Source organism: Podarcis gaigeae (genome assembly GCF_964106915.1).
Source record: "Podarcis gaigeae genome assembly, chromosome: 3".
Lineage (NCBI taxonomy): Eukaryota > Metazoa > Chordata > Lepidosauria > Squamata > Lacertidae > Podarcis > Podarcis gaigeae.
In genome coordinates this window covers 117,492,621-117,506,229 of record NC_139680.1, presented here as the reverse complement: position 1 = coordinate 117,506,229, position 13,609 = coordinate 117,492,621, and the positions used below count along the sequence as shown (strand labels likewise).

Below are 13,609 nucleotides of genomic sequence, written 5' to 3'. Positions count from 1 at the left end.
AAATCTTAAAAAAAATGTAGGATAAATACCAATAAATGGGAAACAATGGCCTGCGAATGCTCCAGTTGGAGAACAGCCTTTACCAAAGGTGTCATAGGCTTTGAAGATGCTCGAACTCAGGATGAAAAAGAGAAATGTGCTCGGAGGAAGACACGCTTGGCAAACCCTCACCATGATCAACTCCCACCCAGAAACCAATGTCCCCACTGTGGAAGGACGTGTGGATCCAGAATTGGCCTCCACAGTCACTTATGGGCCCAGTGTTAAAACCGTGTTTATGGAAGACAATCTTACTCGGCTACAAGGGATCGCCGAAGAAGAAGAAGAAGAAGAAGAAGAAGAAGAAGAAGAAGAAGAAGAAGATTCCATGAAAACTAATGCAAAGACTGCCAGAACATAGACACCAGAAACTGGGCTATGCCCGTCCAGATTGGAGTGTAGCTGGGCCACCAGCCGAAGCTGATGGAAGGCTCTTTGCCCTACCAAAGTCACCTGAGCTTTTTTGTGGATCCAGAAATACCCACAAGCTATGTCCCTGCTCCTTCAGAGAGAGTGTAACCCTATCTGGAGCAGGCCGCACCCTACCCATCCTGTCTAGGGAGCCACCCACTAATAGTGCTTCAATCTTGCCCAGATTGAGCATAAATGTTTGTTGGCTCTCGTCCAGTCCATTGCTGAGGCCAGACTTCAGTCTAGCACACCCCCTGCCACACCTGCAGGTGTCAAGGAGAAGCAGAGCTGAGGATCATCAAGGTGTGGCTGGCAACACGCTCCGAGACTCCAGGTGGCCCCACTCAGCAGTTTCATGTGGATGTCAAACAGCAGGAGTGGGGGGGGGGGTAAAATTGAACCCTGTGGAACCCCACACCGGAGACTCCATTGGATAGAAGAACACTCCCCAAGCACCGCCCTCTGGAGACGGCCATCCTTGTAGGATTGGGACCACTCACCCCTAATTCAGGGAAGCCGCTCTGGGAAAATAACATGTTCAATGGTATTGACAGCCGCTGGGTGACCGAGCAGGATTTCAAGGGACACAGTCCCCCATATTTCTCCCGGCAAAGGTCATCACACAGGGTACCAGCATGAGTTTGACCCAACTGCGGGAGGCAGTGGAAGACAGAAGTGCCCGGCGTGCTCTGGTCCAGGGGGTCATGAAGAGTCGGACACGACTAAACGACTAAACAACAACAAATGGATATTTTAAAGTGTAAAACAGAAAATTTAATAAAAATCACACACACTTTAAAATAAGTGCATCCTAGATCAGGTCAAAGGCCCAACTGGTCTAGCATCCTGTTCCTACTGTGGCCAACCAGATGCCACTTGGAGGCAGGATCTGAGCACAAGAGCCCTCTTCCCTCCTCTGGTTTCCAGAGAAGCCCCCGGCCTGCCTGCAACACTGACAACTCGTGCACATCCAATGGAGCCAAATGTTGGGAGATTCAGGACAAGATGAGAGAAAGTCCTCCTTCGTGTAGCACGTAGCTGAACTACGGACCTCCCTGCCACAGGAGTCAGCGATGGCCACTGTTACGGAAATTATGGGGGGGGGGTCACATCTTTAAAGTTGTTAAATGTTACAAATATTACGCCTGAATGTATCCTTTCAACTTGACAGCTCAGGGAAGTTACCTAGCTTTAAAAATAATATAAAATCAGCTCCTTTGCCGGTTTCCTCCATTCCAAAGCTATTTTCCCCTTGAAAAACGGCTCCAGGAAGTTGCCAGAGGTGACAATTGCTGAGCTGATTGTTGGCCAAGGAAAGCCTAATCCCATCACCAAACTTGCAAAGGAAGTTCTATTGTACTTTGGGTGGTGGGACTTCAGAGGTGTTGGCCTATGCTCATCTTATACCTGGGTCTTGCCCTGACATGTCTGCTTATGCTAATCTTGTACCAAGGACTTGTCTGGATGTTTTTGCCAAGGTTAAACTAGTGTAACCCCTGTCTAAAGGTAAAGGTAAAGGGACCCCGACCATTAGGTCCCGTCGTGGCCGACTCTGGGGTTGTGGCGCTCATCTCTCTTTACTGGCCGAGGGAGCCGGCGTACAGCTTCTGGGTCACGTGGCCAGCATGAGTAAGCTGCTTCAGGCGAACCAGAGCAGCGCACGGAAATGCCGTTTACCTTCCCGCCAGAGTGGTACCTATTTATCTACTTGCATTTTGATGTGCTTTCGAACTGCTAGGTTGGCAGGAGCAGGGACCGAGCAACGGGAGCTCACCCCATCACGGGGATTCGAACCACCGACCTTCTGATCGGCAAGCCCTAGGCTCTGTGATTTAACCCACAGCGCTACCCGCGTCCCTAACCCCTGTCTACCCCTCCCCTTTTGTGACATGTCAGTGATGTAGCAATGATGCTGTACGAACTGTATTCTGGGATATAGTGGGAAAGTTTTAAAAGTCCTTGTCACCACATCCTTGGGGGTTCAAAATTCCTCTTTGAACCTGTTGCACAATAAACTTTGGCCTACAGCTATATGCACTGGTTGGTGGCTGGACTCCTTATTTTATTCCGCAGGGACCCGCGGGCTCTGCCTGACCAGCTGGGTGACAGCAGCCTCACACCTAGATTTTTCCGTAACAGCCACCAACCTAGCAGGCTCTAAAAGAGGATTAGACAAATTCATGGAGGAGGAGAAGGCTGTCAATGGCTACTAGCCACAGTGGCTATGCGCTGTCTCCACAGCTGGAGGCAGCAATGTGCTTCTGAACGCCAGTTTCTAGAAACCACAAAAGGGGAGAGGGCTGGTCTTGAGCTCAGGTCCCGCTTGCAAGTTTCCCACAAACCACTGTGAAAAAAGGATGCTGGACAAGATGGGCCATCTAGCAGGTTCTCCTCACAGTCTTCCTTGTCTTTCTTTCTTCTGCTCCCTGTTTACAACCCACTTTTTCTTCTGTGTCTTGAAAGGCTTGTACAGTGGTACCTTGGTTTAAGAACAGCTTAGTTTATGAACAACTTGGAAACAGAAGGCTGCAAACCCAAAAGTAGGTGTTCCGGTTTGTAAACTTTGCCTTGGAAGCTGAACATGTTCCGCTTCCTGTCGAGTGTGTTCCCTTTGTAAATTGAGTCTCCTGCTACTAATCAGAGGCTTCCCATTGAGTCTGTCGGCTGTGGAGTCCCAAGCACTCATGCAACACAGAGGTGATATTCGGAGCTTAATTTTTTTGCTATTTTTTTGAGTTTTTCTTTATGTGGCTTTTTCTGTTTTTTGACTGTGATTTTTTCTTCATTTTATGGGACTGACTTGTGACTCTGGCTCGTGACTTCGTTTCTGTGACTTGTTTTTGTGACTGTGTGGAACCCAGTTCAGCTACTGATTGATTGATTGATTGATTGATTGTGTGACTACAGAAATGGATAAAAGCCCCCCCCATCCAAACAATGTCTATCATCAGTGCACGTAAGGTTTTTTTTTTTTTAATCATCTACTATCTTTTTTATTTTATAGTACAGTACATTGAATATTGCTTTCATTTTATGGCTCAATGACCTTGTTAGATAGTAAAATTCATGTTAAATTGCTGTTTTAGGGGTTGTTTTTAAAAGTCTAGAACAGATTAATCCATTCTGGAACGGACTTCCGGAACAGATTAAGTTTGAGAACCAAGGTACCACAGTACTCTGTCATTATATTTATTATTAATTTATTGAGTTTATATACTGCCCTATACCCGGAGGTCTCAGGGCATTTCACAGAAAAGATCACAATATATATAATCAGAATAAAAACAACAACCCAATAACCCTGCCCCAAGAAAAGAGCCACATTTTAAAAGGGTATAGGATGTCAATCAGGTCCACCAAAGGCCTGGTTAAAAAGGAACGTTTTTAAGGTGTATAATGAAGGCGCCAGGCGAACTTCCCTGGGGAGAGCATTCCACAGACAAGGAGCCACCACAGAGAAGGCCCTGCTCTCATGTTGCCACCCTCTGGACCTCTTGAGGAGGAGGCACACAAGGGAGGGCCTCAGAAGATGATCTCAGGTTCCAGGTAGGTTCAGATGGAAAGAGGTGGTCCTTGAGGTATTGCGGTCCTGAGCCATTTAAGGCTTTCTACGTCAAAACCAGCACTTTGAATTGGACCCGGAAACTAATGGGTAGCCAGTGCAGTTGGACCAGGATCGGTGTAATATGCTCAGACCGTCTTGCTTTAGTGAGCAACTTGGCTGCTGAAATCTGCACTGGCTGAAGTGTTAAGTTGTGGATGTACATATCAGACGACACAGCGATTCTTCAGACAGCTCTTGTTTATTCATAGGCCAGAACAGAACTGAACTGAAGGGTTCAGCCAACCCGCTTATATAGAGCTCCACTACAACGCAACTGTAACAACTTTCTGTAACTATCCAATCACTGAACGTCACTTTCAATTCCTTATATGCATATGCGGACCTGAGTGAAAACTATCTACAGTATCCCCCTGCTGGCCCAGGGTGAAAACTTCAGTGCATAACATGAAGTTTCCCAACCATCTCCAGAGGCAGCCCTACATATAACGCATTGTCTTATCCCCCTAAAAGGGTGTCATCGCGTCCTCTCCCCCCCCCTTCCTCCTGCCCCTTTTCCCACACACTTTTTCCTGTGGACGCCTCTCTGGCACCCAGTTCCGATTGTGAGCTGCTTGGGGCTGTGACCTCGGACCGCTTAAAGCAGATATACGCAGTGATTTTTTTTAAAAAATACAATGATATAAGCAAAACATCAAATCATCGTCTTTGCAGCCCGAGAAACCAGCCTGAGAGGCACAGGTAAGCTGCTCTAAGCTCCCCACAAAGGAATTAAAAACCACAATGTTATTTATTAAATCCGTAATCTGGATACTGTCGGTTTATTTTATTTCATTCAAGGATCCCATCCTGTGAAATATCTCAAGGCGACGACACAGGGGGAAAAACACGTAAAAAGTGATTAAAAACAACTCTATACGTGAAGAGAGTTTAAAACAGTTCCCTGTAATGCACGTGTAGTATATGACTGTTTTAAAAGGCTTTTAGATTTATGTTACACAAAATGAACCACGGAAAGAGACGAAGGGAAGTCATCAACATTTTAAGGTTGTTGAAATATACTCGAAGTCAAGTGTGCATTTCATCCTCTTTATTCAGCTCATAGTAGTGAGGAGGAATGGAAGTTCCCCCAGAATGTCTGCTTTATATACATTATTTACACAATGGGCCTCACGTGATTGGCTAATTCCGGGATTCACCTGTAGGCCAATCAGGTTGTGGATTTTCTTCCACCTGGAGCTGGATTGGGTGGCTCCTGTGGACCAATCAGACTGCTGGATTCTGAATCCTATTCTTCTAGGACCAATCAGACTGCTGCCTTTTGGATCCTATTCAACTCAGTACATAACAGTTGTTTAAATGAATATTCTAAAATGTAAAAAGAACATTTAATAAAAATTAGAGGGGGGGAATTGAATGGGGGGTGGGGAGGAACTTTGTATGCTGCCTTGAGCCCCTTAGGGGAGAAAAAAGGTGGGGTATAAATGCAAAAAACAGAATTTCTTCCCTTCTACGCCAGGTCTGCCCGTCTCACAAGCCATCAAACTCCTGCAGGAGAAGCTCGCTGCCTTCCGGGTGACTCTTCCGGACTTCCACCTGCGTGCCGTCTGCGATTACTTCCACAACACCTTCATCAAACATTACGGGCTGCACCAGTTTGTCCTGGCGCAGGAGAGGGACCGCTGCCAGACCTTTGCCAGCCTGGAGGTCTACGCTCCCCCCAAGCCCCTGCCTCTGAGGAGGGGGACGGAAATCAGGGCCTGGAAGTACCAGCAGCAGCTGGCAGCAGTCTCTGCAGCGGAGGAGGAAAAGCAGGCTGAAATGGAGCGGATCAGGGCCACCTTGTGCAAAGAGAGGGAGAGCATGCTGGAGGAGGTCTACAGGAGCGTCCGGACGCAAACGGCGACCCTGGAGAAAGAGGTGAGCTTGGGGCAAAAGCCTAACTCCCGACTCCATCGTAGCAGCTTCTTCTCGCAGCAGCCAGCTGCACTGATTTCTTTTAAAGTGGTACCTCGGGTTACATATGCTTCAGGTTACAGACTCCGCTAACCCAGAAATAGTCTTCAGGTTAAGAACTTTCCTTCAGAATGAGAACAGAAATCGTGCTTCGGCGGCGCGGCTGCAGCAGGAGGCCCCATTAGTTAAAGTGGTGCTTCAGGTTAAGAACAGTTTCAGGTTAAGAACGGACCTCAGGAACGAATTAAGTACTTAACCCGAGGTACCACTGTATTACTACTTGCTCCATAAAATTCATGCATTGTGTAAACAACAAGGGCACCTCAAAACAGTTTGCAAAAAAGATAAATCTATAGCATCAATAATAATAATAAATCGCAGCAGCAGCAACAGCAACAACAACAATTTATTTATACCCCGCCCATCTGGCTGGGTTTCCCCAGTCACTCTGGGCGGCTCCCAACGGATGATTAAAAACCCGATGAAACATAAAACATTAAAAGCTTCCCTACACAGGGCTGCCTTCAGATGTCTTCTAAAAGTCAGATAGTTGTTTATTTCCTTGACATCTGACGGGAGGCGCTCCACAGGGTGGGTGCCACCACTGAGAAGGCCCTCTGCCTGGTTCCCTGTAACTTCGCTTCTTGCAGGGAGGGAACCGCCAAAAGGCCCTTGGAGCTGGACCTCAGTGTCTGGGATGAACGATGGAGTTGGAGACGCCCCTTCAGATACACTGGGCTGAGGCCATTTAGGGCTTTAAAGGTCAGCACCAACACGTTGAATTGTGCTCGGAAAAGTACTGGGAGCCACTGTAGGTCTTTCAGGAACTGTGTTCTATTGATTTCGGTGGCCACTCCCAGTCACCAGTCTAGCTCCTGCATACTGGATTAGTTGCAGTTTCTGGGTCACCTTCAAAGGTAGCCCCACGTAGAGCGCATTGCAGTAGTCCAAGCGAGAGTTAACTAGAGCACGCACAACTCTCGCCAGACAGCCTGCGGGCAGATAGGGTTTCATCCTGCATACCAGGTGGAGCTGATAAACAGCTGCCCTGGACACAGAATTGACCTGTGCCTCCATGGACAGCTGTGAGTCCAAAATGACTCCCAGGTTGCGCACCTGGTCCTTCAGGGGCACGGTTACCCTATTCAGGAGTCAACCACATCTGCTCCCCCATCCCCACAAAGCAGTACTTCTGTCTTGCCAGGATTCAACCTCAATCTGTTAGCCGCCATCTATCCTCCAATAGTTTAATACAAAACTATGAAAGCAGGTCAAAATTCACACCGTCTTTCTAAGCATCTGGATAGGCTTGTCTAAACAGGAACGCCTTCAGCAGACGCCGAAAGGAATATGGTGAAGGCGCCTGCTTGAGATCAATAGGCGGGGAGTTCCAAAGTCCACCAAATGACCGAGAGCCAGCAAATGAGGGCCGGGGTATTGTGTGGCACCTTTAGTAGTGTCAATTCCATGGATCGAAGCGGTTGAGTGGGCAGCTTTTGGGATAAGGCGATCTTGTGCACAATGTCGCCCCCAGCTGTTAAGGTCTTTCTCTGCTAACAGTAAAGGGACGCTGGTGGCACTGTGGTCTAAACCACAGAGCCTAGGGCTTGCCGATCAGAAGGTCGGCGGTTCGAATCCCCGTGATGGGGTGAGTTCCCATTGCTCGGTCCCTGCTCCTGCCAAGCACGTCAAAAGCACGTCAAAGTGCAAGTAGATAAATAGGTACCACTCCTGTGAGAAGGTAAACGGTGTTTCCATGCACTGCTCTGGTTCGCCAGAAGCAGCTTAGTCATGCTGGCCACATGACCCAGAAGCTGTCTGCGGACAAACGCCAGCTCCCTCAGCCTATAGAGTGAGATGAGAGCCGGAACCCCAGAGTCGTTCGCGACTAGACCTAATGGTCAGGGGTACCTTTAAAGGTAAAGGTAAAGGAACCCCTGACCATTAGGTCCAGTCACGGACAACTCTGGGGTTGCAGCATTAATCTCGCTTTATTGGCCGAGGGAGCCGGCGTACAGCTTCCGGGTCATGTGGCCAGCATGACTAAGCCGCTTCTGGCGACCAGAGCAGTGCACGGAAACGCCATTTACCTTCCCGCAGGAGCGGTACCTATTTATCTACTTGCACTTTGATGTCCTTTCAAACTGCTAGGTTGGCAGGAGCAGGGACCGAGCAACGGGAGCTCACCCCCTGGCGGGGATTTGAACCGCCAACCTTCTGATCAGCAAGTCCTAGGCTCTGTGGTTTAACCCACAGCACCATCCCTTTATGCTAATAGTAACATCTGGAACTTGACACTTCAATTCCTGGCAACTGGGGTTCAGGAGCTCACTGCCTCTAGCAGTAGTGATTAGTGGCTGTTGGCACCCTGATTCAAACCTCCAGCATCTCCCTGTCTTCCCCTTGCCTCGTTGCAGCCTCCTAGGTAATCCCACCGGCCCCCAGGGTGTGGTACTTTTCACTTAGGGATCTAGTGCGTCGATCCCAGTTTGCACCACAGATTCCAGTCATTGCAAAACTACGGCCTTTGGGTCTCCCGGTTCCGGCAGCCTGTTGACAGCACCTCAGAGTTCCATCTGTAGCTGCCTCGTCCAAAACTTTCTCCCCAGCCCTGATCTGCATAATCAAGCTGCGACGCGTCTTATCGCCCTCGAGATGGAAAATCTCCTCCTTGCCGAGACTTGCTTCCCTGCCTGGGAGCGCACTGTTTGAGAAAACCGAATGAAACTCCGACGTGTTTTTACTATTACTGCCAGCCCATCTACGGAGTGGAATTAATTGGCAATTAATGCTTACACGTGTGCGCCTCAATGCGCTGCCAGCAACGGCCACTGGTGAGTTCAGAGAACGTCACCTTTTGAACTCGAGCCGAGACATCTATCCTGGAGCGCTCAGTGGGTTGTTCAGCGTAACACCCTGTGCGCAAATGGAGAAAAAACCCCAGCACCCATCCTTCCTGGTTCCTGGGATTGGGTCCCGCTGCCGTGGACGTCCTCAAGATCCAATGGCTTTCCTCCAACCTCGATCAGCTCCTGGGAGCTTGGCAAGAGGCCAGTCCTCACAGCTGCCTGACGGCTTCTGCTGACAAGTATCACAAACGTTGCCTCCCTGACCCACATTGGCCCCCACACTCTCTCCCCGGCCCCTCCCCGGCCTGCTTGCCAGTTCCCAAGCTCCACCCTGGCTTCTCGGAATGTGCAAGGTCAAAACCTTTGCAGAGCTAGTCGCTGAGAAGCGGCAGGCCTTGCAAATATCGGGGGCAAACATGGCGACCGGCGGCGGCCATGTTTGTTTACGAGGCACCTGTTTGGCAAGCAGGTGTGGGAATCTAATTTTAACAGCAAAAGGGGGGCTGTCCATACCCTCCAAGTGTCCCGATTTTTCAGGGAAAGTCCCGGAATCACAGGAGCCGTCCTAATTTCTGATTTGATCTGGAAATGTCCTGCTTTTCTTTTTTCCACATCTCGGAGAACACATTAAGATGGAGATGGCAGCCAAGTTTCTGCAGCATGCAATGAGGATTTGCGAATGCATTTTAATTGTTAGGTGCCGATTTTGCCGAGTGATTTTATTGTACTGAAGCTTTCAGAATTTTGTCTACAGTGGTATCTCGGGTTAAGAACTTACCCGTATTTTTCGCTCTATAACACGCACCCAACCATAACACACACGTAGTTTTTAGAGGAGGAAAACAAGAAAAAAAAATTCTAAACGAAACAGTGGATGTATGATTTTTGTGGTTCATGCTGTGGCCACAGACATGTGATCTGACAGTGAGTTTGGAGTAGCCGAATGCAAAAATCCTGAGGATCCATGTGGATCCGTGCTTTGTAACCACGTTTTTGCACCACTGCGGCCCCAGGCAACAGTGGGTGCGTGATTTTTTTGGTGCAAGATGTAGCCATGGACATGCTATGTGATCTGATGGTGAATTTGGGGTGCCCCAGTGCAAAAATCCTGAGGATCCATGTGGATCCGTGCTTTGTAACCACGTTTTAAGGGGGGAGGGAAGGGAAAGCACTCAAGGGACAAGGAGCACGCGTGGGGTGGGTGGAGAAGAATGGTGCTAATAATGCAGAAGAGGGGTATAAGGGGAGAAGGCTCCTCTCCTCTCCCACTTTGCTCCTTTAAAGCAAGCAGGCTCTGCTTTTCTCCCTCCTCCCCGCTCATCCCCAGCTTAGCGAGTTGAGTGGGGAGGAGAGAAGGACAGAGAGCCTGCTTGCTTTAAAGGAGCCAAGCGGCTCCTCTCCTCTCCCGCTTTGCTCCTTTAAAGCAAGCAGGCTCTCTGTTCCTCTCTCCTCCCCACTCAGTGTCTCGTCTCCCGCTTTGCTGTTTCAAAGTGAGCCACGGAGGAGGGAAGGAAGGGGAACCATGGATCCTCTGCTCATGACTGCAGCAGATCCCCCCGCCACCCGTAGGCATTCGCTCCATAACACACACAGACATTTCCCCTTACTTTCTAGGAGGAAAAAAGTGAGTGTTATTAACCTGAAATTGTTCTTAACCTGAAGGACCACTTTAGCTAATGGGGCCTCCCGCTGCCACCACACCGCTGCCACACGATTTCTGTTCTCACCCTGAAGCAAAGTTCTTAACCCGAGGTAAAATTTCTGGGGTAGTGGAGTCTGTAACCTGAAGCGTCTGTAACCTGAGGTACCACTGTATATGCCAATAACGATTTGAGGTTGAGTTTGACATGCTCAACAACCTCAAACGACCTTGCTGTGCTAGGTAACCATTTTGGAAGCCCAGGCAGCAAGCCCAGGTTCATTCTAAGTCTAGCGGAAACGTCAGAAGCCACAATGTCCCTGTGTTTGTTTTCCAGACTCTGATGTCTCTTGTCCGAGAAGCGATCAAGGCGCAGGTCCAGAGTCTGCATGATATCATCCAGAACGAGATCCAGGCCACCTTTGAAATCCTTCAGCTTCGGCTCCAGAAGAAGGCCTTGCTCCTCAATCCGCCTGCCCCTTACCCACCACCCTACAGCCCTGATGGGAGGAAGACCAGCAAGCAGAAGAAACTGAAGGAGTTAATACTGGAGGCTCAGATTAAGGAGAAGGAGAAGGAGGAGAGGGAGAAGGAGAAAGAGAGGGAGAAGGAGAGGGAGAAGGAGAGGAAGGCGGAGAAGAAGGCGCAGAAGGCGGCGCAGAAGGCTGCAAAAGACGAGAAGTCAAAGAAGAAAAAGAAGTGAGGACAGCCTTCAGGTTCTCTCAGGCATGCCCTGACATTCTCAATCCCATGCCTGTGTTCTGTTTTCCATGTCTTCTTCGTCCTCTGGCCTCGAGGAGGAGTCTCAGTGCCACAGTAAATCTGTGCCTGGGGCTTCCCCACTTCAGACTGCAGGTGGGACCTCACTTTCCTTCAGATACATCCCATAGAAAACTTGTGGCCTTGCCTTCCTCTCTGACACGCTGATTTTCCATGGAGATAATTTTCTCTCCCTCTTCCACGTGAACCCCTCCAACTTGCAGCCTTCAGCTGTCTCGTCCAGACACGGGTTAACTCCCTCACTGAGAACAAAGCCTAAGTCTCTTTGTTCACAGGGGTAGAGATTTACAAAGGAAACCCAAACAGATGTGTGCACCTAAATGTAGATATGCCAACATTCACCAAAACATCAGAGGTCTTCGTTCCATCTTTCTCAGCAAAATTTCTTCCCGCCAGGCCTATGGAAGGATGAAGAGACTGTTTTGGATGCTGCAAAGGGTTCATCATGAGCTCCCTCTGTCTTTACTGTTCCAAATAAACTAAAACTTTAAAAATTTAATATTTCTTTCAACTCAAGCTGGCATGTGGTTTTTTGGTGGGGGCATTGTTTTAAATAGCCCTCTGAGTTCCCCCTGGCAGGCAATCCTGAAAACAATCTGCTTAAGCCGGCGTAGCCCTATTTGCTAGTTCGCTGCCTTCGGTCCTGATCCAGCTTCTGGTTGCGCACAGAGCATGGCTGGGAATTTGTCAAAATGTGACACATCCCATTCAAAGGGATAGACCACGTCTATGGGTGATAATGGGCACAGAATCCCAATTGCAGACATACTGACCACAAACCCTCCAAGTGTCCCTATTACAGAAACCATCCTGGTTTCTGATTTAATCCCAGAATGTCCTCCTTTTCCTTTGGGTGTCCCTGATTTCATCAGAAAAATGTTGGAGGGTATGGAATGGGACGTCCCTATTTTTATTGGAGAAATGTTGGAGGGTATGGAATGGGACGTTCCTATTTTCATCGGAGAAATGTTGGAGGCTATGAAGAAGGACGTCCCTATTTTCATTGGAGAAATGTTGGACAGTATTGAATGGGACGTCCCTATTTTCATCGGAGAAATGTTGGAGGGTATGGAATGGGATGTCCCTATTTTCATTGGAGAAATATTGGAGGGGGTGTAATCAACGTAAACTGGATCAGTCTGCTTATTTCAATGCATTGTTATAACCCAGTCTTCAGCATTCAGGGAGAATGTTTGGAAATCTAAGTAAGCGAGTTGGCACACTATGTTGCAGTAGGGAGTAAATCACACACACACACACACACACACAATTTAAAAGCACGTAAAACAAACCAGATATTTTAAGCAAATCCAGTGGCATTTAACCTCTCATTCCGCTCAGGTCTTCCTCTTTAGGAACCTCTTGCTTCTGCCCTTTTGTAAACAAATCAAACAGGAAGGTAAGTCAGCCTCAGGGACCCACCCTTCCCAAACACCACATCCATTGCTTTCGACTTCTGAGCCATCGTCTTGGGAGTCTTGCTCTCGCCTTCCATGCGGTTTCAGGGGAAGATGAGAGACTGTTTGGGGCTGGTGCCCTGAATCCAAGCAGATCGGGCAATTTCCTTCCTGAGACAACTAATGTCCTTGAAATATACTCGGAGTCCTGATTTCATGCTCTTTATTGCAGCTTGTAAAACAGTGACTGAATTACCCCCCCCCCCAAACCTCAGGCTTTTCTATACATTATTTACACAATGAGTCCCGTCTGATTGGCTGATTCTGCTTCCCTCCTGGAGCCTGATTGGTCTTTTCCTGCAGGCCAATCCAATCCGTTGTCGCATTCTACGATCCTACCAGCCTAATAGGCTGATTAACTTCCTCCTGGAGCCTGATTGGTCTTTTCCTGCAAGCCAATCAGGTGTTGCATTCTAGGATCCTACTTGCCTACTGTTCTAGGATCCAAGGTTAGGAAATAACACCCCCACTCTCCCCAGAACTCATAGGGAGGGTCATGATGACCGTGACAGGGTCCCCAAGACCCACAACTTACTGGAAATAAGAGGGAAAGGTCTGTGGTTGGGGAATGGGGAAAGGAACTAATACGATGGAAATATCGAAGATGAAAGAAGCATCAGTTGAATGGGGATATGTTAATAGAATCGTAGAATCTTAGGAGTTGGAAGGGACCCGAGGGTCATCTAGTCCAACTCCCTGCAAGGCAGGAATCTCAGCTAAAGCATCCCTGACAGATCGCCACCCACCCAATCGCCAAAATGAGAGGCACAAATACAAGATGGGTGACACCTGGCTTGAGAGCAGTACATGTGAAAAGGATCTAGGAGTCTTGGTTGACCACAAACTTGACATGAGCCAACAGTGTGACCCGGCAGCTAAAAAAGCCAATGCAATTCTGGGCTGCATCAATAGGAGT

General features: G+C 48.6%; 1 protein-coding gene across 5 annotated transcripts in view; it reads left to right on the top strand.

Annotated features, from left to right (window-relative positions):
- The window catches only part of LOC310841950 (uncharacterized protein C8orf74 homolog), a 78,185-nt gene extending 66,433 nt beyond the window's left edge, over positions 1 to 11,752 (top strand). For all 5 annotated transcript variants that reach the window (XM_083733722.1, XM_083733720.1, XM_083733721.1 and 2 more), the window contains 2 exons: positions 5,532 to 5,932; positions 10,794 to 11,752. In XM_083733722.1, the coding sequence (XP_083589848.1) occupies positions 5,532 to 5,932; positions 10,794 to 11,159 (767 nt within the window). In that variant the 3' untranslated portion in view covers positions 11,160 to 11,752. The remainder of the gene's footprint in view (positions 1 to 5,531; positions 5,933 to 10,793) is intronic.
- The last annotated feature ends 1,857 nt before the right edge of the window (positions 11,753 to 13,609 follow it).